This window comes from Podarcis liolepis (assembly GCF_965112155.1).
Source record: "Podarcis liolepis genome assembly, chromosome: 11".
NCBI classification, from domain to species: Eukaryota; Metazoa; Chordata; class Lepidosauria; order Squamata; family Lacertidae; genus Podarcis; species Podarcis liolepis.
In genome coordinates this window covers 33,595,199-33,622,544 of record NC_139565.1, presented here as the reverse complement: position 1 = coordinate 33,622,544, position 27,346 = coordinate 33,595,199, and the positions used below count along the sequence as shown (strand labels likewise).

General features: G+C 40.0%; 1 protein-coding gene and 1 long non-coding RNA gene across 4 annotated transcripts in view; one reads left to right on the top strand and one right to left on the bottom strand.

Annotated features, from left to right (window-relative positions):
* Positions 1–27,346, bottom strand: part of HAPLN1 (hyaluronan and proteoglycan link protein 1) — a 62,517-nt gene that overhangs the window by 6,239 nt on the left and 28,932 nt on the right. For 2 of the 3 annotated variants that reach the window (XM_083465510.1, XM_083465508.1), the window contains 3 exons: positions 17,793–17,918; positions 8,294–8,662; positions 1,585–1,887 (listed from right to left, as the gene is read on the bottom strand). In XM_083465510.1, the coding sequence (XP_083321636.1) occupies positions 1,585–1,887; positions 8,294–8,662; positions 17,793–17,892 (772 nt within the window). In that variant the 5' untranslated portion in view covers positions 17,893–17,918. Of the gene's footprint in view, positions 1–1,584; positions 1,888–8,293; positions 8,663–17,792; positions 17,919–18,477; positions 18,564–27,346 lie in introns of those variants that run through there. The other variant, XM_083465509.1, reaches the window with a different exon arrangement.
* LOC310688778 lies at positions 16,913–27,340 on the top strand. Its single transcript, XR_014517172.1, has 3 exons — positions 16,913–17,000; positions 17,197–17,374; positions 25,219–27,340. It is a non-coding gene; the product is annotated as an uncharacterized lncRNA (long non-coding RNA).

Below are 27,346 nucleotides of genomic sequence, written 5' to 3'. Positions count from 1 at the left end.
TTAGGGTATGGAAGAGATTTTGTTCACATTTAGTTCCGTCTACAACCCCTTTAATTCCTATACCGGACCACCCATCCTTTAGCCTTACGGATGGAAGGCAGCAGAAGTTTATAGAATTAATGATATTCTTTCTAATAGTCTTCCTGTTTCCATGTCTGTGCATAAGGTGTTGTTTTTTAATTGAGATGCTAAGGAAGCAGTTTGTTCTATTACATAATGCAAGCATGCTCACATATCTGCACATGAAGAAGGGGCATGAAGGAACCAGACCTTACAGAGTGAAATGACTTTTCATTGCAATTATTCAAAGGCTGACTAGCCCTTTTTCATGCCTGGTTGTTTGTTTATTATTTATCCCCCTTTCTACAAACTGCATAAAACTGCTTACATGGCACAGGATTTATTTGCATTAACTTAACCATCCCCTTCTGGAACAATTTAGCTGGATCCGGATCAGGTAAACATTTGCACAATGTTTTAACTCTGGTTTTGAAGACTATTTGTTTTGGAAAAGCAAACTCAGGATTGCTCAAAGCAAGAGAAGTATTTGCTCTTTGCATGTTTTAGGGCAAATAAATTTAATTGTCAATACCCAGAGCGTGCGTAAGCGGAGAATGTGAGCATCTCTGAGCTCGCAGGCTACAGGCCAAACATCTGCTCCCCAACATGCATACAAGTTAAGACATATGGGAGAGGCCCATGTTTGAGGAACACAAGACAGTCCAAGTTGTTGCTGAAGAGGGAAGTCTGTTGTGTGATGGTCCTCCCCTCCCCCCCTAAACAGACCAGTGATTTCTAGGCTATATAGAGCAATTCAGTTGACTTTACAAGTTCATTTATTATTGTATTCTAGCACTGGACAAAAAACTCAAGTACCCTTTACTTTCATGGCCCCATTCACACCACACCCCTGAATTTTGAGCTGAAGGTTCTCATTAGGATGGAAATATTTCAATAAAATAAAATGGTATCAGATCACACTATTTATCCACCAAGCCCAGTATTGTTGAACCTCACTGGCACTGTTTCTCATGAAAAACTACACAATACAATTAATGCATAGTGTGTGACTGTGCCTCTTGTTCTCCTTAAATTAATTACAGATTATTTGATTGTTATCAGGATTGAAGCATTCAGGGAGTGGAGGCTTACTCCTTCTCTCTCCAGCTGTATCCCCCCACCCCCAAAAACACCCTCCCATAGGCTAGGAGGCTTAGCAAAAAAAGTTCTCAATGGTGCCAACTCTCCCATCCCTGCATGCTGCCATGCCAATAACAATTGGAGCCCCCTACAGCTGTAATTAATTTAAGAAAAATCACAGGCATAGCTGTGCAGTGTGTATTAACCATAACACAGAGCTTGACCCTCAGGGTCTCCAGCAGAGGCCTTTCCCACCAAACATTACCTGATCATTTTAACCAGAGATGCCAGAGAGTGAACCTGTGACCTTCTGCATGCGAAACATGTGTTCTACCAGTGAGCTATGATCCTTTCCCAAAATGAGTAATAAATTGTTCCGGCTTGTCATTCTTTCCCCCTAAAGCACCAACGGGCCCCTTTGAAAAGGGAGTCAAAATTCCTTACCATTAAAATGGGATGTAAAACAGAAGACATCGTATCTACTTTGATCTTTATTTGAGAAGCCATAATTCCGGATTCCAGGCACTGTATTCTTCCCACCGCAAGGCTCCCTGGGATGCGTAATGGGATATTGCACTGACCCGTCGCTGAGCCAGCCAGCATTGCACCAGTCCAGGCCTGCTCTCCACGCATCGTACAACTGATCAAACGAAGCGATAACTGCATCTTGGTCCAGGCAGGCTTGCTGAGCCTCGTGGAAGTTTAAGTTGTAACGACCCAGTCGTGGGAAGTAAGGGAATACAATGCCTGAGAGAGAAAATAAAATAGAAGTGGGTGAAATGAATGGTTTAACTGTAATTTTAAACATGTGTGTGTTCACACATGAATGTCATCAGAAGAGGTGCAAGGAACATTTGCTGGAAGTGTAGGGTTGTGGTGGTGAGAGAGTTACATGTATATGATGCCAAAAGAGCAACCTGTTAAGTTTTATATCTGGAGATATTGGCTGTCAGCGAATGAGCTGTTTAGTCTGAGAGTTCTGCCTGTCTCCGCAGACAGAAGGCTTCTCTCTCAGACAGAATCACACCCTTTCCTGTTGGAATGCCACCAATCCCGCATGCTATTCTTAAGTGTGGGCCGTCACCAATTAGAAACACTACCCTCATTGATCAATTCTATTCTCCACAGAGCAAGCATACCAAAATGGAGAAACCTAGGGAGTATCCAGAAGAGCAAAGGAAATCAAGTTGGCAGAAGGGCTGCTTCATTTAGACAACAACAACAACAACAACAACAACAAAAACATATGGAGAACTGGGCAAACATGTTCTTTGGTATGGGTCATAATGAACAGTTATCACATAAAGCATTGTTTCATGTTGCACCTTTCAGCACCATCTCTATGGAGCAAATATATCAGTGGTTGTTAGCTCTGCTACTGTAGCTACATGAAACCTGTATCTCTGAACAGCAACTGGATGTCTTGGTTCACACATCACACACTAAACCAAACAATGGCTTAGCCCCAAGGCATGTGCATGTGTGCTCCCAGCTTATGGCTCTGTGACCATTCTGCTGATGGATTAGCATCAAAAGTAGGTTAGATGGAGAATGATTACTTGGGTTTTCCCCTCCACTGTGACCTTAAACTGTTTTTATGAAGATTTATCGAGGGAAGTCAATGCCAGATGCTGGTGGGCAAGCCCTTTTTGGAGCTTCCTAGCTGAACAGGTGAGTGAAGCACTCTTCAATACAAGGGGCAGGATTCAGCTAGCAAGTCCCATCAGTGGAAGCGCTGGAGAACGGCTTCTGCTTGCTCAGTGGGGCTTTCCCTTACTCTTCTAAACCTGCACATGCACACCCTGCAAACCATACTCCCCCCCCCACCTTAAATTGGCTCAGGGGTCAGGGGTTGAAAATAGACAGGGTCATTCCATTTGGCAAGCCAACATGCTTGTCCTGGCGAAACGATCGCCTCAGTGCAATGTTGAATTCCTGCCAAGGTCCTGAACTAAATGGACCTTTCCGCCTGAGCCAGAATTTTTTGAATGTTCTTATATTCTCAATATTAGGGCAGTTTCTTATGTCAAATGCACAGCAGTGAATTGTGGGAATGCAGAGAACAATCTAAAACAAATACACATGAAGTCCCCCCCCCCTTGAGAATAATTTAGAATAAACTAAAGTGCAAAGAGTTAGAAAGGAAAAATACATTGCTAACTAACTCTGTGCCCATATTCTATACGGTACAGTGGGAACAAGGCATTCATATTTACATAGTAACTGTTTAAAATTTTCTAGTTACATTTTTGTAAAGCATAGTTAGTTCATATTCAGGGCTAAAAGCCAAACTGGCATCTTTCCCAAGTAAACAGGTCTGCAGCATTTCTGTGAAAGATACCTTCCTCCACTTCCTTCTTTAAAGGAAAATTTAATTCAAACTGAAAGCAGAGCCTATGTACTGGAATCAACGTCTACATTTAAAAATTCTGCCTATTTTTCTGAATATGCTCAAATTAAAACAAAGCCTATTTCTGTATTTACAAAGTATATTTGTTTATTTACAATATTCCTTATTCTATGCCCTTAATATGGCATCTGAAATTATGTAAAATGCAATAAAAAAATTAAACTGTAAAAACATGTATCAATAATAAGACATTTTAAGACCTAGCAACACATATTAAGACTTGCAACAACCCAGAAGGGAAGCCAGGGCAGCTGAACCAAAATAGAAGGGAAATGTTAGGTCACTCAGTCCTGTTAAAACAAGAGTCACAGCATTCTGTGCCAGCTGAAGTTTTCAAACCATCCTTGGAAAACTGCTGAAACATGGGATGACAAAGATAAATCCAGTGTCTTGGCTCTCACTTGTGGGGTGCCTCAGGGTTCCGTCCTCTCCCCCATGCTTTTTAACATCTATATGAAGCCACTGCAAGAGATCACCAGGGGGGTTGGGTGTTCATCAGTATGCAGATGATACCCAGCTCTACCTCCCTTTTAAATCAGTCCAATGAAGGTGGTGAATGTGTCCTGTGTGAGTTCCTGGAGGTGGTTGGAGGATGGAGGATGGATGGCGACTAACAGATTGAGGTCGAATCCTGACAAGGCAGAAGTACTGTTTTGGGGGACAGGGGGCAGGCAGGTGTGTGGGACTCCCTGGTCCTGAATGGGGTACCTGTGCCCCTGAAAGACAAGGTGCACAACCTGGGAGTAATTTTAGACTCATAGCAGTCCATGGATGTGGAACTAAAAAGGGGCCCTCTACTGAACTTAACACCCAGGATGGTTTGTAGGGAAGGAGGTGATCTTTCAGATTTTGGGGGGCCTAAATAATTTGAGACTTTAAACATTACTGTAAGCATCTTGAATTGGGCCTGGAAATTTGGCCTGGCACCAAATGGAGTTCTTTTAGAATAGGGGTGATATGGGTTCTAACAGCAGCACCAGCTGGTAATCTGGCCACTGTATTTTGGACCAACTGAAATTGTTGAGTCTTCTTCAAGTACGCCTCTAAGGTACTAAGGCTCAAAAGGTGATTATTTAGAGCAGTATTTCAAAGGGAAGAAATAGATAAATAAGATATATTGGGTATAACTTATTTACCTATAAAATGAAAACATTTCCCTAACTGCTGTGGTCACTTGATGTTTCTGGTCATCCAGTGTATTGTACAAGAAATCACTAATTGCAGTTGTTCAGCACAGTGTTGACGTTAATGATCTAGCATTCTTAGATGTGTGCTTTTTAAAAAAATAAGCTGAGTCTCTCTGACAGTGAAGTGCTATTAGGTACCACTGGAGAGCAATATCTAACATCTGCTTTTCACTATAGAATGAATATTGGTCTGCTAAGCCAAAGACTTAGCTAATAAATATTCATGCGCCTTATCCAAAGCTCTGCCAAAATCTGAATGCTGAGGAACACTTCTCTTCAGCTTGGAAGACCCAGCCAACAGAAAAGGCTATTTTTCCCATAGTCATGTAATTCCATCTTTCTCCCATTTGGAGGCTCAGGTTACCAGCTGCATACAGTGACACCCATTTACTTCTTCCAAAATACTGGCAGAAGATATTCTGGAGCAAAGAACAGTCACATAGAGACGTCTGATATCCACTTAACATTGATCCCTGCATTCTGAGAAGCCTGTGTTGTGGAAATCAATATGCTTTGATAGATACCATTATCCAAGGAAAAATTTTAGATTTAGGATTTTAACTGTGACAGTTGCAAAGGGTGCTGGAGTTGCTGAGTTAACACTGTAGTCAATTATCAGTTTTAAGAATAACTGGTCTGTATTTACAGAGAGACTTAAATTTCCTGTACCATAAGTCCACATGGAAAAAAAGAGGCTAGCCTCAGCCAGAGTAAAGAAATTGGCTTCCTTTGGTGCTAGTCTAAACAAAAATGTCAGACTTCTCATAGCCAGAGTCAATATAGGATACAGTAGAGCTTGCTGCAGTCCACCATAGTGTAACCATCTTAACCTGGCATGCATATTTGCCTAACAAGCATTTTTCCAATTGATGTTACTGTAATACTGTGATTTTTTAAAATCTCACACCATAATTCATTGCTCTCCCACAGCTGCATTCAGGTAGCAAGGTCAGGAAAAGAGGAAACTGCCTTAGAGTCAGATCATTGGTCAATCCAGGGCATTCTCCACCAATTGGCAGCAGCTCATCTTTACCAGCCCTACCTGAGGATTTTAGGGTTTGGTTTCATGACCTTCTGTATGAAATGCATGTGCTCTTCTGGTGACCTAAACCCCTTAAAACTATTTGTCCAGTATCATCTACCCTGACTGGTAGCAGCTCTGCACAGTCTCTAGCAGATTTCTGTCACTTTAGTGCTATATCATCCTCTTAGCTAGAGATGCCAAGGACTGAACCAGAGACCTTCAGAATGATAAGCGTGTGTCCCACCTCTAAGATATGATCCTTCCTTCTGCCAGGGTTCTCCCATCCCAGAACAAACTTGGAAGTTTTATTAGTGCTGTATCTACAAGATCCCGCCCCCCTTGTTGATATGATAACTATATGTTGTTGGACTACAGCTCGCATCAGCCCCATCTAGCATGGCCTGGTCAAGAATGGTGGAAACAGTGGTCCAACCCCATTTGGAGGGCACCACAATGGCTTTACTTGCAGGGCTATCCCAGGGAATCCACAAATTCAGGGAATTTGCAAAGCCAGGATCTATAAAGCAGCTTACAAACAAAAAATTAGCACCAGGAGAAGGAAGCCCCTTGAAACAGAGAGTAGATGTCATTTATAAGACAAATATGGTTTCTGAGTGAAGTTACATACGAATGATTAACTGTTTTGTCCAGCTTAGAGACATTCCTGGAAATAAATGTTTTTGTCAATCTGCCAAGCATCATCCAATAAGACCATTATCTAGGGACAACTGTCTTATTGATTCACAGTTTCATCAGCGGTTACACTTGTTCCATCAGGCAACTGAAGACTGTGTGCAAGTGTCATGTAGGAAAGAAACTCAATTGTTCTAAAAGAAAGATAATGCTTTGCTGAATTGTTCTAAAGGGACTCTTTTGCATTTTCAAGTGTAAATTTCCATAACCATGGCAAGAAGTTAAACATTCCTGTAGAATGTAAAGAGAAGAGAGGAAAGTATGATTGCCATATAATTGAATGAGGCCCTTTTTTCTTGATCAAACCAGCTATATATATATGCTTTTTTATAAACCTATGGTCATTTTTATCTCAGATATGGTGACTTCAGCTGCAAGCCTTAGGAGAAATGTGGTGTGATTGTCTCATTTAATATCCTACCCTGGCTCTACCAGCAGGGCAGAAGGAATTTATGGGCTTTGGATTTTTCAAACTTTTAGAAATTGTAGGTAATGAGGAGGGTAAGGTCTAAGCATGCTCAAAAGCATGTCAAAATAATGCTGCAGTTTGGGAGCATGGCAGGGGACTAAGAAAGCTTACTATTCTTAGAAGCCCACCAGCTTCCATCTCATTCCTTTTTTGGGCCTTTGCAGCCTTAGTCTCTTTTGGAAGGGACACAAAGTAAAACACAGAGATAAATGTGAATGGATACCAGAACAGGACTGAAAAAATAATTTTAAAAAAGCATTATATAGAAAAGCCATTTGTGCACAATCATGTATTCTTCAATGTCAGTTATGTGGCAACTTAAACGTGTTTATGGCTTGAACGCACCTTGTTGCAGTTGGTGGACCAGACTCAAAGCGGGAGAAATAACTCACTTTCATGTAATTGCTGAGTTCACCACACAAATCAAAAGACACTCCCTTAAAAATGTACCAAGACCAAGACCAAAACTTGATTTCATCACAGACAAATCCAAAACTATTACTAAAATGATTTATAACTAACTTGTGTTGAAAGAACGGAAAATGAAATGTGCCACAACATTAACATGTACAAAGAACTTGTAGCTGCTTAAATTCCTTGTGGGTTTGTGTGTGTGTGTGTGGTTTTTCCCCCCGTTTCTTTAAAGACAACAGATAATTTCATGGGTTAAATAAAATAAGTCACCTTAATTTCATGTTAACTTTTAGTGGATATTTATTTATTTATTTATTTATTGGGAAGCAGATTCAAAGTTAATATTTTCTAAGAGAAAAAAATAAAATAAGAATAGCAGACATGTTAGCCTGCAAACTGCAAGACAAAGAATGTTGTGGCACTTGCAAAATTACCTGGATTGTTGCAGCATGAATATTTGTACATAATGGCATACTTCAAATGCATCCCTACAAAATCTCTTGCTGCATTAGATCTAAGCCAGTTAATGAAGGTGACATAACCTTGCTTGACTAAGAACCAAACTGCATGTGATGTAATTCATGATATCTCCCCTTGCAGACATTATTTCTGAAGTAGGTAGTTCAGGGCTCTAGATATACATTGGCACACTGGTGTGGAAGTAGGGGGATTTAGCAGCAGTTACAGTTGTAAATTTTCTAAAGAGCTCTATGTATGTAAGCTGTGAAACAGTGTCTCCAAAAGGTGTGTCTGTCATCTTCATTGTATAGCATTCACCATAAGCTGAAGACACACGCACACACACACACACGCACACACGCACACACATATATCTGATTTTTATATTGTATTTTATATTATGTTGTATTTTTAACCTGCCCCGGGACATTAATGGTGAAGGGTAGATAAGAAATATGACAACAACAACAACAACCAATAATTCCAGGACTACTTGCCTTCTAAGTCCAGAGATACGACAGTTGTGTCATCTTCTAAACCTTCAATCACTTCACATTTGTATTTCCCATAATCCTCCAGCATTATATTTGTGATTACAAGGGAGGCATCGTTTTCAGTGCTTTTCTTCAGGAAAACTCTTCCTTGGTAATTCCCATAGCTCTTTTTGTGATATCCCATTTCAACATAGACATCCACTTCCTTGAGGTAATCTGAGGTGAGTTTGGTCCACTTGACCCGAATTTTATGGGATCCCGAGTCAGATGATCCATGGTCACGATAAAATTTACATGGCAGTGTAACATTGCCACCCCGTTGTGAGAAGATTTTTGTTTGATCTGCTTCCACAAGGAGGCGAGGTCCATTTTCTGATCACGTATTTGGAAGAAAAGAAACAATGATTAGTTTGGCATTCCATCCTACATTTCACAATTTTAAAAGGGGGCATTCCTGTGCATGGTTGTGGGGTTGGGGTGTTGGGTGGGCAGCCTATGACCTCTCCAAGCATTGTTAGACTTCAGTTCCCATGAGCCCCAGTCAGCAAGGTCAAGATCAGGGATGATGGCAGTTGTCATTCATTAATATCTGGAGAGCTACAGAGACCCACTCATGGTCTAGGAACATACTTGCCAGCTGCACAATACTGGGGATAGCAGATTCGAGACTCAGATATGTCATGAAGATAAAGTGGAAACTAAATGTGTGTGCAGGCAGATGGTTCCAAATGACTAAAGCAGTGAGGCAAGTCACACAATGCACAGCAAGCCAAATACAAAAGTCCTTTAAAAACAAACAAACCACTATACTGTGCTTATACTATTTAGGCATTGATCTCCCTTTACATCTGAGTAATCAGAGGCACAGCAATGTGACTAGTGAATACATGGCACAAATGCTTAAGCATGATAACACATAGTAATAAAGAGAGCATCTCAGAGAACTTCTCATTTGTAGTCAAAGAAGTCCCATTCAGGGTTTCCTACCGAGAATTCCTCCCCTTCTCTGTACAAATGACAGTCCTTAACCTTTAATTAAGGGGCAATTACAAGTGTAGATAAAATGGCCTATCCAAAACAATTTGTCTTTTCCAAGTGGTCTGCATTAGCAGTAGATCACCATAGAGGGTGCTGTATTAGGCTCAAGGACATGGACTTTAAATCAACTTTTTGTACATAGCATGCAAAGGCACAGAACTCTTATGCTTTGTTCAATTGCTTGCTTATATTTAGAGCTTAAGGTAAAACAATATAGTCCTATGAGAAATACTGACTATCACTCTAACCTTGCATAAAATTAAATTTTTGATGGTATAAAGTAAAGTGCATTTATATGGAGTGCATTTATATGAAGCTTGCTTTTTCATCCAAATTTAATGGCTCCAATTCATTGACAAAGTTTTGGGTGGCTAAGCAAGGAAGCTGTCCTCCACCACTGAGTTTGGAAGGAGAATGACCACTATGTGCCTACAGCACTTCCCCTGACATAAGCAGTAGCAGGACAGCAACGTGTCATTTCCATATATAGTTATCATATTATAATGACATAGTAAGTCTTCCACTGCCATGCATCTTGCAATCCTGATTTTTTAAATATATGAACATAATTTCATTGCTTGACACAGGACTAAAAGTGGTTTTGTGGGTAAGCGTCATAGCTCAGTGGCAGAATATCTGCTCTAGAAGGCTTAGTTTGATCAGAATCGAGTATACACTTCCAGAGTTAATGCTAAATACATTACTTCTGATAAATGAGCCACTGTAGCTGCTACAGGGCCATGAAAATTTGTGTCCTGGGCTTTTTAGAGTGGTTGCCAGATGTGTGCTTTTTTCCAGCTCTCCTACCCCACTACTTGGTTTTCATTATTTGGATTGATTTTAGTAATGAAGAATAGACTAGAAATATTTTAAACAAACAAACAAAAATAATTCCTGGTTGCGCACGGGCCCCTGAGACAACCACCGCCATGTTGAAGGTGCTGGGCTTGGCCCAGGCCTTGTCGGTATGGTCCTACAATCACACCAGGCCATTTGAGCCAATCAGTGCAGGTGGCTTTAAAAGCGGCAGCGCAACATGGCTGGGGCATGGTTGGGCGGTTAGGCATTGGCTTAACGAAGTGTGTGGGAGGGGAGCTGCGGCCATCACCTGCCCCTCCATGAATAAGGGTAAAGGAATCTGGGGGTCCTGGATCTCGTCCGAAATCTGCTTGAGGGGCTAGGGCCATGCCAGGTCCACAGGAACCCCAGGGTGAGCTTTGTTTGGTCTTCATCGATGTTGCTCCCTCATTTGGTGCTTACCCTTTCAGACTACCAGCCAGAGAGGCAGGAGTCAGTTACAGTCTGTTGCCAATGCCTAAACACTGCCAGTCACTTTGCTGTAATCAATAAAGTTGTGGCCTAAATTTTGCCCATTAACTTAAACCAAAATTATGTGTCAGTGTGAAGTTATTTACTTGGGAAAGGGCTTGGGGGCCTCGGGGCGCAACTGTTTTGAAACACATCCGAAACAGACCAAATCAACAGATCTTTCTTCTGTTTCATACTTCATGTATTGACAATTACTAGCATAGGATTTATTTATGCCTTATAACAGATTTCAAACTTTTGGTGATTGGCATGTCAACATGTTCAGAAGAGTTGGGCAATAGTTCTTTGCAAAAACCTTGGTAGTTTGTGAGTCATGAGTGTTTCACAGTATGTTTCTGCCTTGGGGATAACAGTGGTATACCCAAAGCTGAAAATGACACAGCCCAGCTGGTAGAGTAACTCTCCTCCAGTGCCCTTTTGATCCCTGTTCTCTTACATATTTTGCAAAGAAAACAAAAACCCTGGCTGCAGATACAACTGTCTCTTAGCATTACATATACTGGGGAAGACAAGCCAGTGAATCATCACACATCCTCATGCTGTAAAAGAAATGGTGATCTCACTGCAGCCTGAAAATGGTTGAAAAGGAAGTGTTTTTGTTACGGAGGAAAAAGCACATACATGTGGCTCTCACATGTACCACTGAGAAACTGACTCCTGAAAAAAGTTTCTTAATTTAGGAGAGGGATGAGGAACATGTGGCGTTCCACATATTGTTTGACTACAGTTCGCATCAGCCCTAGCCAGCACGGGCAATGGTAAGGGATAATGGGCTTTATAGTCCAAACATCTGGAGAACAACAAGTTCCACATTCTCGATTTAGGACCTGGAGTGGGGAGGCATCTAAAGCTGGTAGTCACTTAAATAGTGTTCCATATTCAGTTACAGAGAGAGAGGCTAGAAATCTGCACACCAGATTAGCAAGGAAACAATAAAACAGCAGGAAAAGTATATTTGATGGGAATAAGGAATGAAAGCAGCATGATATATGTCTGGGAATTAGACTACAAAGCGTTCAGACTGGTTTCTAAAAGATGAGCAATTCTGCAGTTCTTCATTCCATGTACCCATGCATGCCCATTTATGACATGGGTTTTTTTTGGGTGGGGGGGGGAGAGAAGCAGAAGTCACATATATTTATCTACTACTATACTTATAAAACAATTTGGGTTAATGAAATTTTTAGCATCAGAGGAAAAGACTGTGCTACAAGAAATGTGACAAAGTAAAAGCTCCAGGGATTGCTGCTTTGCATAAAAAAATTTTCAACCCATATTTATGTTCGACGTATATAAAAGAGACAAGCTGATATGAAAACTGTCACACTTTGAGATTAAGATATAAAGTTTCCCAAACACTTCTAGATTGTTGGTGGACAAATGAAATGGGGAAAAAACTTTTAATAGTCTATACATGAAATGAATCTATATTTTTTATATAAACACTATGCTAGGTAATCATTACAGTCCACATTTTCTTAAGATAAAGGAACCTTCCACATCCCTGAGACATCTAGACCTGCTGCATTTTGGGAATTTTCCTGTAGGAGGAAACAGAACATTTCTCTCAGAAACTCTTGATAGGGTATGTCTGACACAAGTTATGCACAATCCCATGCATGTCTACCCTGAAGGTAAGTCCCACTGTTTATGAGGGTTTTACTCCCATGTAGATCTAAACCTTAAACTAGTTTAATGATAATTCCCTTTTACCATGGATTCCTAACATTATTTGGGCAAAGTCATGAAAATTAAGTTTTTATAAAACTTACACGTAAGTTTATAACGTGCTTATGCTTTTTATCACTATTGTTTGACATATATAGACCAGTGCAGCCAAAGTACTTGGATTTTTGATTATTATTTATTTTGGCTTCAGAAAAACAGCACCAGCATAAATCAGTAATTTTGATTGAATTCATTTGTGTACCAAGCTCAAATATGTATGGCCATGTTAGCTATTTAATGAATGTTTATTTCCAACTGTCCTGCATATTGTGACAGTTCTATTGAGTTCAGTTGGATCCTGAAATAATACTTATTCGTCTGCAACAAAAACTTGCATTACTGAGAGGCAAATATTATCATAAAATTTAAAGCTGACTGGAAGTTGTTCTTTTTTTAGTTCTTGAACATGAACCATTTTGGATCCAATTGATTTTTGTTTGGCTAAAGTAATTACATTTGCTCAAATAAGTACATTAGTCAATATGGTTGCTGTTTGGGCTAAAGTATCCAGGCATCACATCTTTGCATGAATGTACAATGCACTTTCTACCAAAAATTAGTCAATACCATCAATTATATTTTTATCTCACAATTCCACCAACATTTCAAGGTGGCATACGTGCTTCAACCTTTCCCCTCTTCTCATCCCCACAACAAGTAGGTTATGCTGATAGTGACTATCTGGGGATTTGAACCTGGATCTTTCGGGTTAGAGGGACTTTAAACCACAGGTAAACAAAACTAAAGGTGAACATGCAGCAGGCTGGCGCACACTGCTGATATTGTGACTGCTTCGCTCCTCCTCCACTCCTGCTGCACAGTCAACTAAGCCATAGTCTGGCTTAGTGTTACATCCAAACCTGGGCTTGTGATTTGTTTTCCTCAGACCATGAAAACTAAACCTTGGATACTTCTCATGGTTTGTTTGAAGAAAGACACCAGAAACCTGAGTTCAGATATAACTCTAAGTCAGGCTATGGCTAAGTTCCCAGAAGCATAGTAGGAACAGAGAAGCACCTAAAAATTCAGCAGTATGCCTCAGTACTTTCATTTAACTATAGTTTAAAATGATGTGCAAACCAGGCTAGGATTGGGAACAACTGATGCTGTATGATAAAAAGCTGAACTTTCCTTAATATATAAAAAGTGTCCTGAAAATTGGGTCTAACAAAGTAAAATTGCATGATTCACCTTTCCACACCCAATCTTCTCATTTGCTTACAGAAGCTATTTTCATTTTTAATTTTAAAAAGACTGTGAGTTACTTGGGATCACAAATGAAACATGAAATAAAACAGAATAAATTGATCTTAAGTGGCATACCCAATGACCCAGATGTATTTCCCCCATCTTAAATGAAGTTTATTCCCAAGTAAGTGTACCTGGTTCTCAAAGTCATTAAGGAGCATTTCTAGAGTCATTTTAATCTAGGCTGGAAATGGTCCCCCATAATGCTGACTCTAGATTGAGTTGAGGAGCTGAGGAGAGGTGGGTGCCAAAGGGGGGCAGATGAGTGCAGGGCAGGCAGAATTCTTAGCTTGCCGCTGAAGCCTAAACCCAGTTAGTTGTTAGATGTGCCCTGGCTCAAAAGATGAGCTCAACATTGCTCTGGGGTTCTTTAAGAAGAGGATATCCTGTGTAGGACAAGTGAAGAAAGTGTGCTCAATGAAATGGATCACACAGTCCATTCACAGTTATTTCAAGTGTGGTGAGTGTGTGACACTCCATCACATGTCTTGGTCAAGGCACACACTGGCAGGTTGTGTCTCTCCTGGAAAGTGCTAGTGCCTCCCTTGGGAGGCCAGCTTCATGGCTTTTAATTTTGTAGGGGTTTCTTTAGCCATGTTTCTGAACTGAGAATCTTTTGGTATCAGATGCCCAGTCAGCAAAATCATTTTATATTCATTTGGCTTCCTTCAGTTTGCTTAGTTTATTTCTGTCTATGCTGCTATTCCTAAGCATATCAGACTTCCCTCCCCACTCTCCACATTATTGTTGTAAGGATTAATGCCAGATGGGGCCTCTGATACACAGTCTCTCATTAGCTGGAGATCTAGATGTCAGATGGAACAGACCGAGTTCAAATTAAACTGATCCTATCTGTAAATACAAATATAGATGGAAGAGGAAATAAAGACATTGTATCCTTTAACTGTTTAACACACCCACAGTTTAGCAACTGCAAACTGTGTAAAATGGCAGGCTGTTGTTGTTGTTTTAAAAATCTATCCCACCCATTTCTCCAAATGAACATTAACTAGGGGCTGCCATTGCTGCTCACTTTGCTTTGCCTGCCAGCCCCATCTAACCCCAACTCCTGCCCCCAAAACCCATCTCCTTACTTGTTGCCAAAGCCGTCCTGTCCCCTCACTCCTTACCAAAGTCGTCTCCAACCCTTACAACTTGCCAACCTACATTCCCCTTAAAGCTTGCCAAAGTCCCCCCCCCCCACTTCCCCTTTGACCAGGGATGGAGAACCTTTTCTCATGGAAAGACCAGATCTTTATACCCCCTGTGCTGGGTGAAGCAGCCCAACTGTCAATCACCTGATGTCACCATGATGCCATAGACCTCTGTAGCAGGGATGTTTACAAAGCCCTTTCACACACACACTACTTCAACTTCCAGCTGTGAAAGTTTGAAGAAGATGGATGGTGGTGGGAATGTCTGCCGGGATTGCTATATTAGCATTGGTTTCTGCAGGTGTTGACACCCTGTTGACTTTGCAAGGTGAGAACTGGGTCATGACTATTTTGTCTGGTCCTACCCATGCATAGTAGCCATGTGACATGCCTGGACCATAGGACTGTTCTGTCCATCCTTAGTATTAAATACTCACTGGCACTTGAATCTTGTTGAAAAAAAACAAACAAACCAAAAAACCCCCACAATAATTGTAATTATGCTATGAAAAACCACTGGCTACAACCTAGTCACAAAGTACTCTCAGAATCTACAACACTACAGAAGTACTTTGGGGAAATTACCAAGTGGTATATGCTAAAAACTGAGGGGTGCAAATTATTAAAGAGAAGATTTCAGTTGTGTGCTGCTGCAACATTCACTGGTTATAATTCCACCACATCTGAAGCCCTGCCTTCTCTTGCATCTGATCATGCAGCCCCCCCCCCATATTAGCACACTGTTCAAGGCTACTCTCCCCTAGATTATTCTCTGACACTCCCTTCCACTAAGATCTACTTCCTTTTGGTTAGTTGCCTGGTGTTAAGCTGCCCTTAACACCCTTTTTTTGTTTAGCAAACAAGTGGCACCTTGAAGTTTAGCACATTTTAATGGCGTGAATGGCATGAATTTTCGTGTCCACTTCATCAGATACAGAAAGTGTTAACCTCAGTTCCAGGTACACCACCCATGGATTGTAAGCAGTAAGTTTAGGGGGAAATGCAATGCAGAAAATGTCACACAGTGTCCATTCAGTTCAATTAAAATAAAGCCGTGTCCCTTCACAACAGCAACGATAAGTAATAACACAATCTGCTTAACAATGTTGTTAATTAACATTGATGGACAGGAAACCATTGTTTCTGTTTAGACCCATAGTGCCTGGTATTCTTGATGAATTGGATTTCAGTGGCTTCACACTGGTGTCCTCCTTTGAAATGTGCTTATTCAAGTTTGGTTATCTTAAAGACCAGTAACTGAGAATCCTGGTAGGCCACAATGTTCTCCTAATAGATTCTTTTATTTAGCTGAACCTCTGTGTTAGTCAGTGGGCAGCTTAAAATGTTAGCAATGTGTACAAGAAAGTCATGAACAGTTAATCATAAAAAAGTAAAGAGAGTAAGTCTACCACTCTGTTTCTTTTTCAGAAGCCCTTTGTATGGAGGAAGGATATAGACTGAGCCACAGGATTGGGGCTGAATAGAGTGAGAACTAAAGTTTTATGGACATGCTGAAAGTTCTGCATTTGAACCTGTGCATTGTCGCTGGGAATACTACCAGATAAATTCCAACTGCTGTAGGTTTCCTTCAGAAGCAGCTCTTTTGTGCTTTATTACTAACCAAGGGTTCAGCAGTAGTTTGCTGCTTGAAAGGGACGTTACAAAGAGGCAACAAGGTTTCCTGATAGAATTAAAATAGAAGTGCTGTCACTTGCAAAGCCTTTTTATTACATCCCTCTTCCCTAATTCCTTCAGAGAAGGTCATGGTTTAAGTTCATAGTGAGGACATGCTCTGAGGTATAAGTAACACATCTACACTAACAAATTAAAAGCAACATATTTAAAAATATGTTATACATCAAGTGTTTAGAAAGTTTCCTTTGCTCAAGAGGCACGTGCTGATATGAAGTTATGATCCAAAAAGAAATATTATCAACTAGACAACACCTGCAAAGGAAAGAGCTAAATTCTTCAGAATGAACCAGTTAATACACACTAAAAAGGCCATTGCTTTTGTATTTTGATTTACACCTTCTTTTAACCACTCATCTTGCACTCCTTTCCAGTGTCACTTTTCATTACCACACCAATCCGGTGCAATTTCTTTTTTGACCTTGAAGATAGTGCCTGGTGCCTGGAGACTCTCAGCTCCTGAAATCTTCACTGAGAGAACTGCAAATGCTAAACCCTTCTTGGTGTCAAAATGTAGTGTGGTGCGTGCTTATAAAAAGTGCAAACACTGTGGGGATTTTTTGGTTGTTGTTTTTTAAGTAGCATGGAACCTCCAAACTTTAAATGGCACCCATGGGCTGCATTATTTAAGTTGTCAAAATTGGATGTATACAAAGGCAGTATTTTATTCTGCCTGTCATTTTTGCATAAATAAATGTTTTGGCTTGCTTCATACAGGATGACCCTCAACTGCTAAAACTGGAGCTGAAAAACAGCTGCATTGCACTGCAGCCTCAAAGCTTCATACAGCCAGCTGTAAGCTTTAGAATTCAAATGGATATACACGATTATGCAGAGGGACAACATACCACTGTATATGAGTGAAAGCTATGGGAAAAAGCATCTATTTGTTGAGGTAAGTCACTTTTTATACTGCTTGAGTTTTCAACTGATGCCTCATTTTTCAATACAGTGTCTTAATACAGTCATTTACCTGTGAAAGGGAAGTCTTTGCTTATATGATGTGTTTTAGATCATATTTTTTCTGCAGTAAGGCCAATACTTTTCTGGCTAAACTAATTGCTTGCTTGCTTCTTTCAATATGCATGCACTCTTATTTTAACAAATACTGTTTCTGTCTCAGAAATAGTCATTAGATTGCACACTGAAAAAAATGCATTTCAGATTTAAAAGCAGGTTTCATTGCTCAGAGTACAATAATGCAGCACAGCAGCAAGCTATCTAATCCTTTTCTTTTTTTTTAAAAAAAGATGCAAGTCATAAAATTTCAGCATAACATCACAAGCGCAGCTTAAATTCCTTTTTTAACTTACCGTGGATGTGAATAATTCTGTCATGCTCCAGTGTGAAGTTGGCAGCAGGATGATCAGCCCAGCAGAAAGAAATCAACACCAGGAAAAGTAGACTCTTCATCTTTTATAGCTCAGGAATCTTCTTTACTGTAAGAGTACCACATACAAAGAAGCTGGTGAAATTTGGAAAGCTTAACAGTGATGCAATGCACAACTTGTTACAGCCCATCATTTTCTCATTGCTCTATGAAAATTTAACCCACTGTGCTTGAAAAGTTAGCAGTGAGTGACTTTTCAAGCAGCATTTTAAAGTTAATCCTCTTATTAGAGAGTTAGCTGCAGAGACTATTAACTGATGCTTAATTGAGATATGCTTGCAGTTGAATAATTTTGTCCATTAAAAGTATAATAAGAACTGAAATAACGCAATCATCTTCTCCAGATGCTAAAATAAGCAATGGTTGTGATTCTTAAATGCATAGTGGACTTTGGTTTGTTGAATTTATTCTATTTATTTTCTTTAAACAATCATGTTCTATATCTCTCCGATATAGTATGTATTACACACACATACACACACACACACACTCACACACACACACACACACACACACACACACACTAGCATAGGGTGTAATGTCTTCATCAAACCTAAGGAGCATAGAGACTGACCAATAAAGGCATACTTTATTTCAGGTACACTTACCATTTTAGAGTCTACAGTGAAATGTTGAAAACCATGCACAAAGTAGGTTAGAGTTGCATGTGCTGCCACTGCAGTTGCCCTGATTGATTTTTCATTCATTTCTATCTAGAATGCTGACGCACTAAATTGTGTGCCAGGTAGGGTCTCTGCAGTCAGCAGAGCTGCTGAGCGCTGCAGGGGAAATCTCTGCCAGCCTCAGAGTAGTAATTAGGCAAATGAAGACCCGAAATAGATAAGAGGACACAAAATGCAAGGGCTCTGATGCAGAAGGTTCAGCCTGTCATCTTCTCTAGAGGCATCATTTTCATAACTAGGCATTCACTGTCCTTTTCAAATGTGCTTGGAAATAATTTATTGTGGCCAGAATAGATTCAGCCGATAAAAAAGAACAAGGCCGATACAATCTGCATCAAAACTTAGGGAGTATCTGCACTTAGGGTGCAGAGCAAAACTACAGATCAAAGCCTCGTTAAATTTGGAGGCAAAGAAGCTCCGTCAGAATCTTATTCTAGTCCAGATTTTACAGACTATGTCTGCATTCGCTCCCAGCTGTTTTGCAGGCTAACATGAGCTGCTGATCTTGCAAATACAGCAAAGGCTGTTTGCAGTCGGATGCCATGGCCTGTACACTGCAATGGCATCCTGAGCCAACCTATGATGTTGTACTGCTGCAGGAGGATACTGGCAGCATTGCTGCACTGGCAGTAATCACTATAACTCACAGCAGCTGGGCACAGAGCAAAAATTACAGAGGGAAGTCTTGAGGCAATGTGAATTCCATTTCAACCTCTGGGGAACTGGCTGCATCAGTAGAAGCCTGTCTACTTAATATACCGGTATTTGGTACTAGGAAAACTTAGAAAGCTGCAGCTGTCAGCCAATAGAGTGCAATAATTTTGCCCACTTTGCTAAGTGCCCTGATCCAATGGCATGTGTATAAAATAGTTGGGATAATGGATGTGTAGTCCTGGGCAGAAAATTGATTATAGCGCTGATCAACATTCCACAAAGAGGAGGGACAGGTTGGTGACCTTTGTGTATTCCTGACATCCATGGAGGGGCTTATCTGAATTGGAGTGCTCAAGTATGCTCTGTGATTAAGAGAGAAGTGCTTAGCCAGAGAGAGACAGAATAATGTATGTGGGGTCTGTGTGCATGTGTCATCTGTCAGAGGGAGAGATGCAATTGGGCAGAGAAAGACGGGTGGTCTTTAGGGCTGGGTGATATATCAATATATCATCCAAAACCGCTTTGAAGTCCATATCGTGATAACAGTTTCACAATTTTCGACCTGGCAATATATCGTGATGTGTCTGTGTGCATGGGCTACACAAAAATCACAATGGGGGAAAACCATGAAGCCAGCTGATGCTTCTCTCGATTCCTGCAGCCCATGTTAACTCTGACAGCTCAGCTTACCCCTGCCTCATGCAAGGGGCAGCAAATCACAAGAGTAGGTGCTGGCAAAAAATCACGATACAAGGAAAGCCATGAAGCCAGCCAAAGCCACTACACAGCTCTATCGTTATTTCAGGCATTGTAATATATTGGTATATTGCAATGTTAAGCTGGTGATATATCACAATGTTGAAAACCAGATATTGCTTGGCCCTAGTAGTCTGTAAGGGGTAGGGGTGGGGAAGGAAGGCATATCTTTGAGGTCTATGAGAGAAGGAGCGATGTTTGTGTGCCGTGTGTGCAAGAGACAGTATGGTGTGCCCATCTAGTACACTTTCCCCTGGTCCTGGGGGATGCTTCCTTTTGTCATTAGTCAACAACAGCATCATTCTCTCTCTGTGTAATTACACATTGTGTATTTAATTGCTGTGACTTGCCCAAAGATCACATGTAATGAAGGGCAGGATATGAATCAAACAAACAAAATCCTCATGCAATAAATACCTCAAATTTCTCCTCCATCCACTTCTTTTAGGACAATTCCAACAGTCTTGTGACTGTTAGAAGAACAGAAGTGGTTCTCTCAAGGACGTATCAACCAACACTAGTTTATTTTAGATGCTGCAGGTCGTATTTATTTATCACATTCTCAACTGACTGGCAGCCTAAGGAATTGCAACAGAATTGAGAAAACATTTGGGATGGCCTATTCCAAAGGACCCCTTGATTTGAATACAAGAGGTCTGACTCACTATCCCATGTAGGAAAAGATTTACAATTTTATAAATTGGCTTTAATTGGTTTTTCTTTGCCAAGAGACACAATGTTTGAAAGACGTCTCATTTTCCATTACAGTCACTGATTTTTATGCCAATGATGGCTACAGAGGGTCTAAAACACAGTGAGGGCTTCAAGGACTTAATGGGGCATGCCAAACTAGATAGATTTGCGACACTAAATGTTTACCAGGGGTACATTCCTGCTTGAAGTGATAATGGGCAAGCGCTGTTAGAGACGTAGAAAACCTCTCCCTTTATTTCTGCACACTATTCTGTTTGTGTTACAATCACTATACTCTCAGAAATCTATGGAAAGTCTGTAGAATGCCTTAAGTGCCCTTGTTTTTTCAAACAACTTTTGCACATGAGGAACTTCTTTCCCCTCATAAAAACAAGTTGCACAAACTGATGTAGATTATACAAGCAGGCTACTTCATGCAAGTTGTCATAGACAAACACACGCATGATTTGGTTGGGTGCACAACAACTTCCACATCTGCATGAGTACATGCACAGTTCAAGAAAAATTGTATCTGCAAGCAAATGCACAGAAACTGTTTTGTAAAGTTCCAGGTACAGGCTCAAGGAAAACTGTTTTGCTTGCTAATTATGTAAGTCAAATTAAATGGTCCTTGCCTCTGTATGTTGTTTTGATTTACTGTGGGAAAGATTCATCGCACTGTTACTGAGATGTCGGTAGACACAATATTTTATATACAATGCTAATGGATTTTGATTTTTTTTTTTTAAAAAATCAAACATAAGTAGGATGAATTACACTCCTCTGATGAATTCTTTTAGTCTTTATTCAGACTAAACAAGACATTGAAACCCGGATTACTTTTTAGGTTGCATTTCCAGAATGTTAGAAATAGACAATTAAAATAGGTAGATAGGGCACTGGGTTTCAATATTTTTTAACTGATGGCTGATAGATTTTCTTTTAGTGTTTTGTACATTGCCCTAAGGTCCTTTGGAGGAAGAGCAATTCATAAATATTAAAAATAAATAAAATATAACATTGGGTGGCTTTAACAAGCAAAAAAAGAAAATAGGAGTTGGCCCAAAGAATAGGAAAATAAAAAGAAGAGGCAGGAACACCTTAAATTGGTGTTCTTAAAATTGGAAGTTGATTATGGGGTACAATACGCCAATTACACCCATATTCAGCGTACACTCTCACACTTTTTTCCAATGGAAATTTCTCAAGCTGTTCATTCTTCATATGCTTTTTCAAATGATGTTTTATCAGATCAGAGTTGCCACTGGAACAAGGCATTGCAAAATTAATGTTACCCCTGAAAATACTAGAAGCCAAAATGCATTGGCCATATTACATACCAGGTCTACAATTTTTTTGAGCACCAGTTTGAGATCTTTCCTCTTCCTTTGGTTTGACCTTTACCAAATCACTTGGCATCTCTATTTTAATTTACCTTGGGTGGTAGTCAACAAGCATTACTCAGAATACACCCACAGAAATTAATGAATATTACTGAATTAGGTTTATTAATTTCAGTAGGTCTACACTGAGTAAAACTTGAATACCACCTCTTGTCTTTGACGACAACACATTTTTGGCATGAAAATTTGAAACGGAAGAATAATTGAAGGCCATAGTTTGCAGCCAGCATATAAGAGGAGTTCCCATTGATAAAATGTTTACCATTGAACCATTAATTATCGAGTGGCAGTCTTACATTGCACTTACTCAGTTAGTCAATATATCATTAGAGTTGTATCAGCTTTTAATTTTTACAGAATTAAGGATGGATTTCTTTTTATAAAAAACTTATTGTAAATTTTCTGCATGTCCAATTCATAAATCACAGCATGGAAAGTAAATGGAGGAAAGCCAGTTTTTCTTGTGAGGACATTAGCAATTTATATCGACAGCTTTGATTTTCATTTGATGGCCTTATAATCCACATCATGACTGCTCTGGGATTTTCCTCATTCAGTTATTGCAGGCAATATGATGCCGCCTAGTCAATTCAGCACTTGTGTGGTGGAAGTAATAACCAAAAGAAGTCCAGCCTGTTGATATAATGCAGAGGTTGACAACCTTATCCGAGGATGGGCCAGTCAATGCTCTGTCCATCAGAGGATGGGCTGAAGCGTGTGTGTGTGCGCACACTCTTCTGGGTCGGAGGAGTGCGCATGCACACACGCTATTTCCGGTGTACATCTGGGTTGAAGGAGTGCCTGTGTGCATGCACACAGGCGCCATCAACCCGGAAGTCTGTCCCTGCACCACACCACACCATGCCATGCTGGTAAGAGTGGGGGCAGGGGCGGCGGGGGGCAGTAGGGGTCGCCATGGGCTGGTTAGACAAGCCTTGTGGGCCGCTACCAGCCCATGGGCCTTAGGTTGCCGATCCCTGATATAATGTAATGCTGGTGCAGATATTTTCAGGTCTACACAGTGACATTTTGCAATCAAAAAATAATGGCTGCATATATTTGAAAATGCTTTGTGTGAATCTTGGTAAACAGCTCTACAACACTCACAAGCTTTAGTCAGATGCACAAGCAGTTATGGATAATGTGATCATTCAGGAGCAAGATATGTGGGAGAGTCATTTGCATCCATTAGTTCAGTGTTTGCATCCAAACTGATTCCTCTTGGAGTCATTCATGAACACAAACTGTTCTATTAGACTTCACTCTTAATTTTACAATGGAAGCTAGGAGGAGAAACAGGAACACTTGTTTTTATTTGATAATTTGTGTAGCAGTGATTCGGTAACTCTATTAACCATGGACCAATTCTGAAATGATGGCTTTATGAAAGATAAAAATGTTAACACAGATACAGGGATTTTTTTGGTGGAAGATCTGTTGCTTCAGTAGCATTGCTTCTCTTTCCTAAAACAAACATGAGACTCTCTAATAACCAGGGTATAATGTACTGTAATCTCTCCTAATTCAACTTTCCTACTTCACCCTGCCTCTTTCTAAAAGTGAAAGGTCACACAAGTTTTTCTGACATACTTTATTTAATAGTGCATTGTGTGTGGTTGTTTATTTACTCGCTGTCCACAGTCCTACTGTATTCAATGGTGTTTATTCCTAGGTAGCTTTCAAGCCTAAAATTCCTGCCTAGATATTTAATCTAGTTGAGAGCTGTTAGTTTGCTTTCTTGAGGTCGGGTGACATTTTGTTCCTACAGGAGCACCTAATTCTACTAAACATCAGTGCAGTATTTTAACATGAAATACAACTTCCTCCAGGAAATATTTATTTTTCAAAAATAGTAGGATTCAGCACTTTTGAAAAGGATGACAGGATTTTTGTATGGAAAGGATTTTTGCTCAAGATTTTAAGAGTGTTTCAAAAATTGATTCTTATATAGAAATGCAAATCCCACCCACAATACAGTACAGTGGTGCCTCGCAAGACGAAATTAATTCGTTCCGCAAGTTTTTTCGTCTAGCGAATTTTTCGTCTTGCAAAGCACGGTGTCGGAAAAGTTTTGGAAAAGTTTCAAAAATCACCAAAAACCTCAAAAAAGGCTACCACACCGCGTTCTATGAGTTGCTCCTCGAAGTCAAGTCGCAACTGTATTAACGGTGTTAAGAAAAAGGAAACAAACTTGCAAGACGTTTCCGTCTTGCGAAGCAAGCCCATAGGGAAATTCATCTTGCGAAGCAGCTCAAAAACCGCAAAACCCTTTCGTCTAGTGAGTTTTTTGTCTTGGGAGGCATTCGTCTTGCGGGGCACCACTGTACAGTGAATCATAGTAGAAATAATATTTATGAAATATTCTGAGGTTTATACTCAGTTATTGGTTCCCATAATTAAGTGATTCTAACAAAGTGGAAAATTGTTACATTGGTTCACTCAACTACAGAGCAGAGCCCTTACTCATGCTACTATTCCTGCATTGCATGGGGCTGAACTAGATGATCATCACTCTTCCAACTCTACCATTCTATGATTCTACAGTGGTGCCCCACAAGACGAATGCCTCGCAAGACGGAAAACTCGCTAGACGAAAGAGTTTTCCGTTTTGGAGGTGCTTTGCAAAACAAATCTCCTATGGGCTTGCTTCGCAAGACGAAAATGTCTTGCGAGTTCCTGCGGGTTCCCCCCCTTTTTCTAAGCCGCTAAGTCGCTTATCAGCTGATCCGATAAGCCGCTAAAAGCCGCTAATAGCGCTAATCCGCTAATCCGTCAATGGGCTTGCTTCGCAAGACGAAAAAAACGCTAGACGAAGAGAATCACAGAACGGATTCTTTTCGTCTTGCGAGGCACCACTGTACTCTGAAATGTTAAGTACTACAGAGCATAATCCTTTATTATTATTATTATACTTTGCCACCTATCCTTTTAGAAAGCATATTTATATTTTGGAATGTGATATTCACAAGATCATAACAGTATATTATATCATTGTCCCTATGTCTTTTGAAGTACTTCTGTTATGCACCCTTATAATATTGCTGGAATATTGTAAGTTCATAAGAGGTAAATAGCCTTCACACCAAAGAAGACTAATGAATTGATATTTTAGTTTATTTTAGGCAAGACTAAAACTATCATCATAATTTTTGTTCTGCAGACAAAGAAGACCAGCAGTCTTACTATTCAAGGAAGAATTCAAGATATTTTTTAAAACCACCATACACAATCCATTTTAATAAGGTATTAATCAATTGCATGGAGGGTAATCTTTGTGACTGGCTCTCATCTCTTTTGTGTGAAGTTGGAGGAGGAGGAAGAGAAAAGGGTCTACTGCATTTGTGTCATCACTCCCATTGCCTCAAAATCCCTCCAGGTTCCCTTTACAAATCTAAGACTGCATACATGGGGAAGGAAGTATGTGGGGAGACAGTCACCCCACCTGAGAAGACCACAGAGATTTCACAGGAGAGGCAATACAGCCTGAAGCTATGGACTTTTTCTGCCGTTGTCTTTTGTGTGGTGCAAGCTCCAAAGGAAGAAGTAGTAGAAAACCATAATGTGGCTTCGCTGAAGTTGCCTGACCAGGAACAGGAAGAAAGCCACAAGGAGATTTGGTGCTAATTATGGAGAAAGTGCACTGCATGCTTTTATCCAGGAAGTCATCATAGAGAAATCAATGTCATTGATTCTAATGCTGAAGCCAAAGGTAGGAACAAGGAAAATGCCTGCAATAACCTAAAGTATCCTGAGATGCTGTTGGAAATGATGCTCTCAGTATGTTTTTCCATCTAATGCAAGAACCAAACAATGTTGTTAAGGATGTGGAAAACTATTTCTTGAACAAGTATTGTTCTTGAATAATAGTTGATCCCAACTCAGTTATTGCCAGTAAAGAATTTTCTTAGCCATCAGGACCAGCTAACTCAACAAAGACACCTCTACATCAAATTGAATTAAATGAACCAGATACTTTAATATTCTTTTCAAGGTTCTGTTTTGCTCTTGACTGGCTGGCCAAGTGAGCAAAGATACTTTATTTAAAAATATAAGAAAAACTCATTGCAATGAGAGAAGCTGTGTAAGTTAACCCAAGATACTGAGATGCAATTGAATACTCTTCACAGACACTGGAGAAGATAGTGTTGATAATAAAGCCTTGGCTGTATGCACAGCACAGAGACAGAAAAGTGTAACAGATTCAGCAATCTTGGCTTTGTTCATTCATAAGTTCCACTTGTAAACCTAAAAGGATTCTATAAAAACTTATGACATTTATGGATTATCAGTCAAATGCCCCTGATAAAATATTGCTAGCCAAGCAGCAAAAATCAGCATGATTACTCAACAAAGCTTAGAAACCAAAAAAATCCTGGACATTTCAGTAGCTTTTGTCTAACTGCTCATCAGTTGTTTTGAAAGACCCAGAAGAGAGTCTATCCTTCAAAAGATGCTTCAGACATTAGAAATACAAGCTAAACATAAATATCTATATTCCAGTTCAATTAAATAGTGGCAGTGAAAACAAATGAAACTCTGCCTTGAAACCTATGCTGATTCTGCATGTTACCTTTATGCCACCCTGAACTGCTGTATTGGACTCAGTTAGAATACTTTTTTGTTATGGTTATGAAGCTTCCATAGTGGACTGATACTTACTCCCTTAGCTAACAGAAGAAAATGACTCCAATCTCTGCTGCTCTCTAAAAAAGGTAAGCAAACAATTATAGGTAGCATTGGTCCTTAGGCAATCTGCTTTGGTTCATCTTGCCCTGTACTATTTTTATAGGTGAAATATAGGAACATAGTGATATAGATTTGGCCTAACAATGTCCTGTCAGCCTGAATTCATGAACATCTCACAGCCACTCTAACTGCCTATCATCTTCAAGACTATTCTGGATGCAAGCCTTCAAAGTCCAATTATTACTTGCACAGAGTCTTGGATGCCTGAAACTTTGATAAAATATCTTATAAATCTCTACCCAATGTCTTCCTTCTACAGAAACTGGATCCAACAAAGAAGTATTTGTAACAAAGATTTTGCTATGTCTGGCCAAACTCCAGAAGAAAGATACAACAAAAAGACTTCTGAGAAAAAAATTATAATTTTTCTCAGAAAAAATATTACACGTCATGTGCATGGAAGTTGCCAAACCAATTAACCAGCCAGAAGGATTACTGTTAATAGCACCAGTTTTCCTATAACTTGATATTGCTGGATAGTTTTGATAAACTGCAAAAGCATTTTTAGTTTGCTTTCTGTTGCCACCCTGGAACTTTTCTTT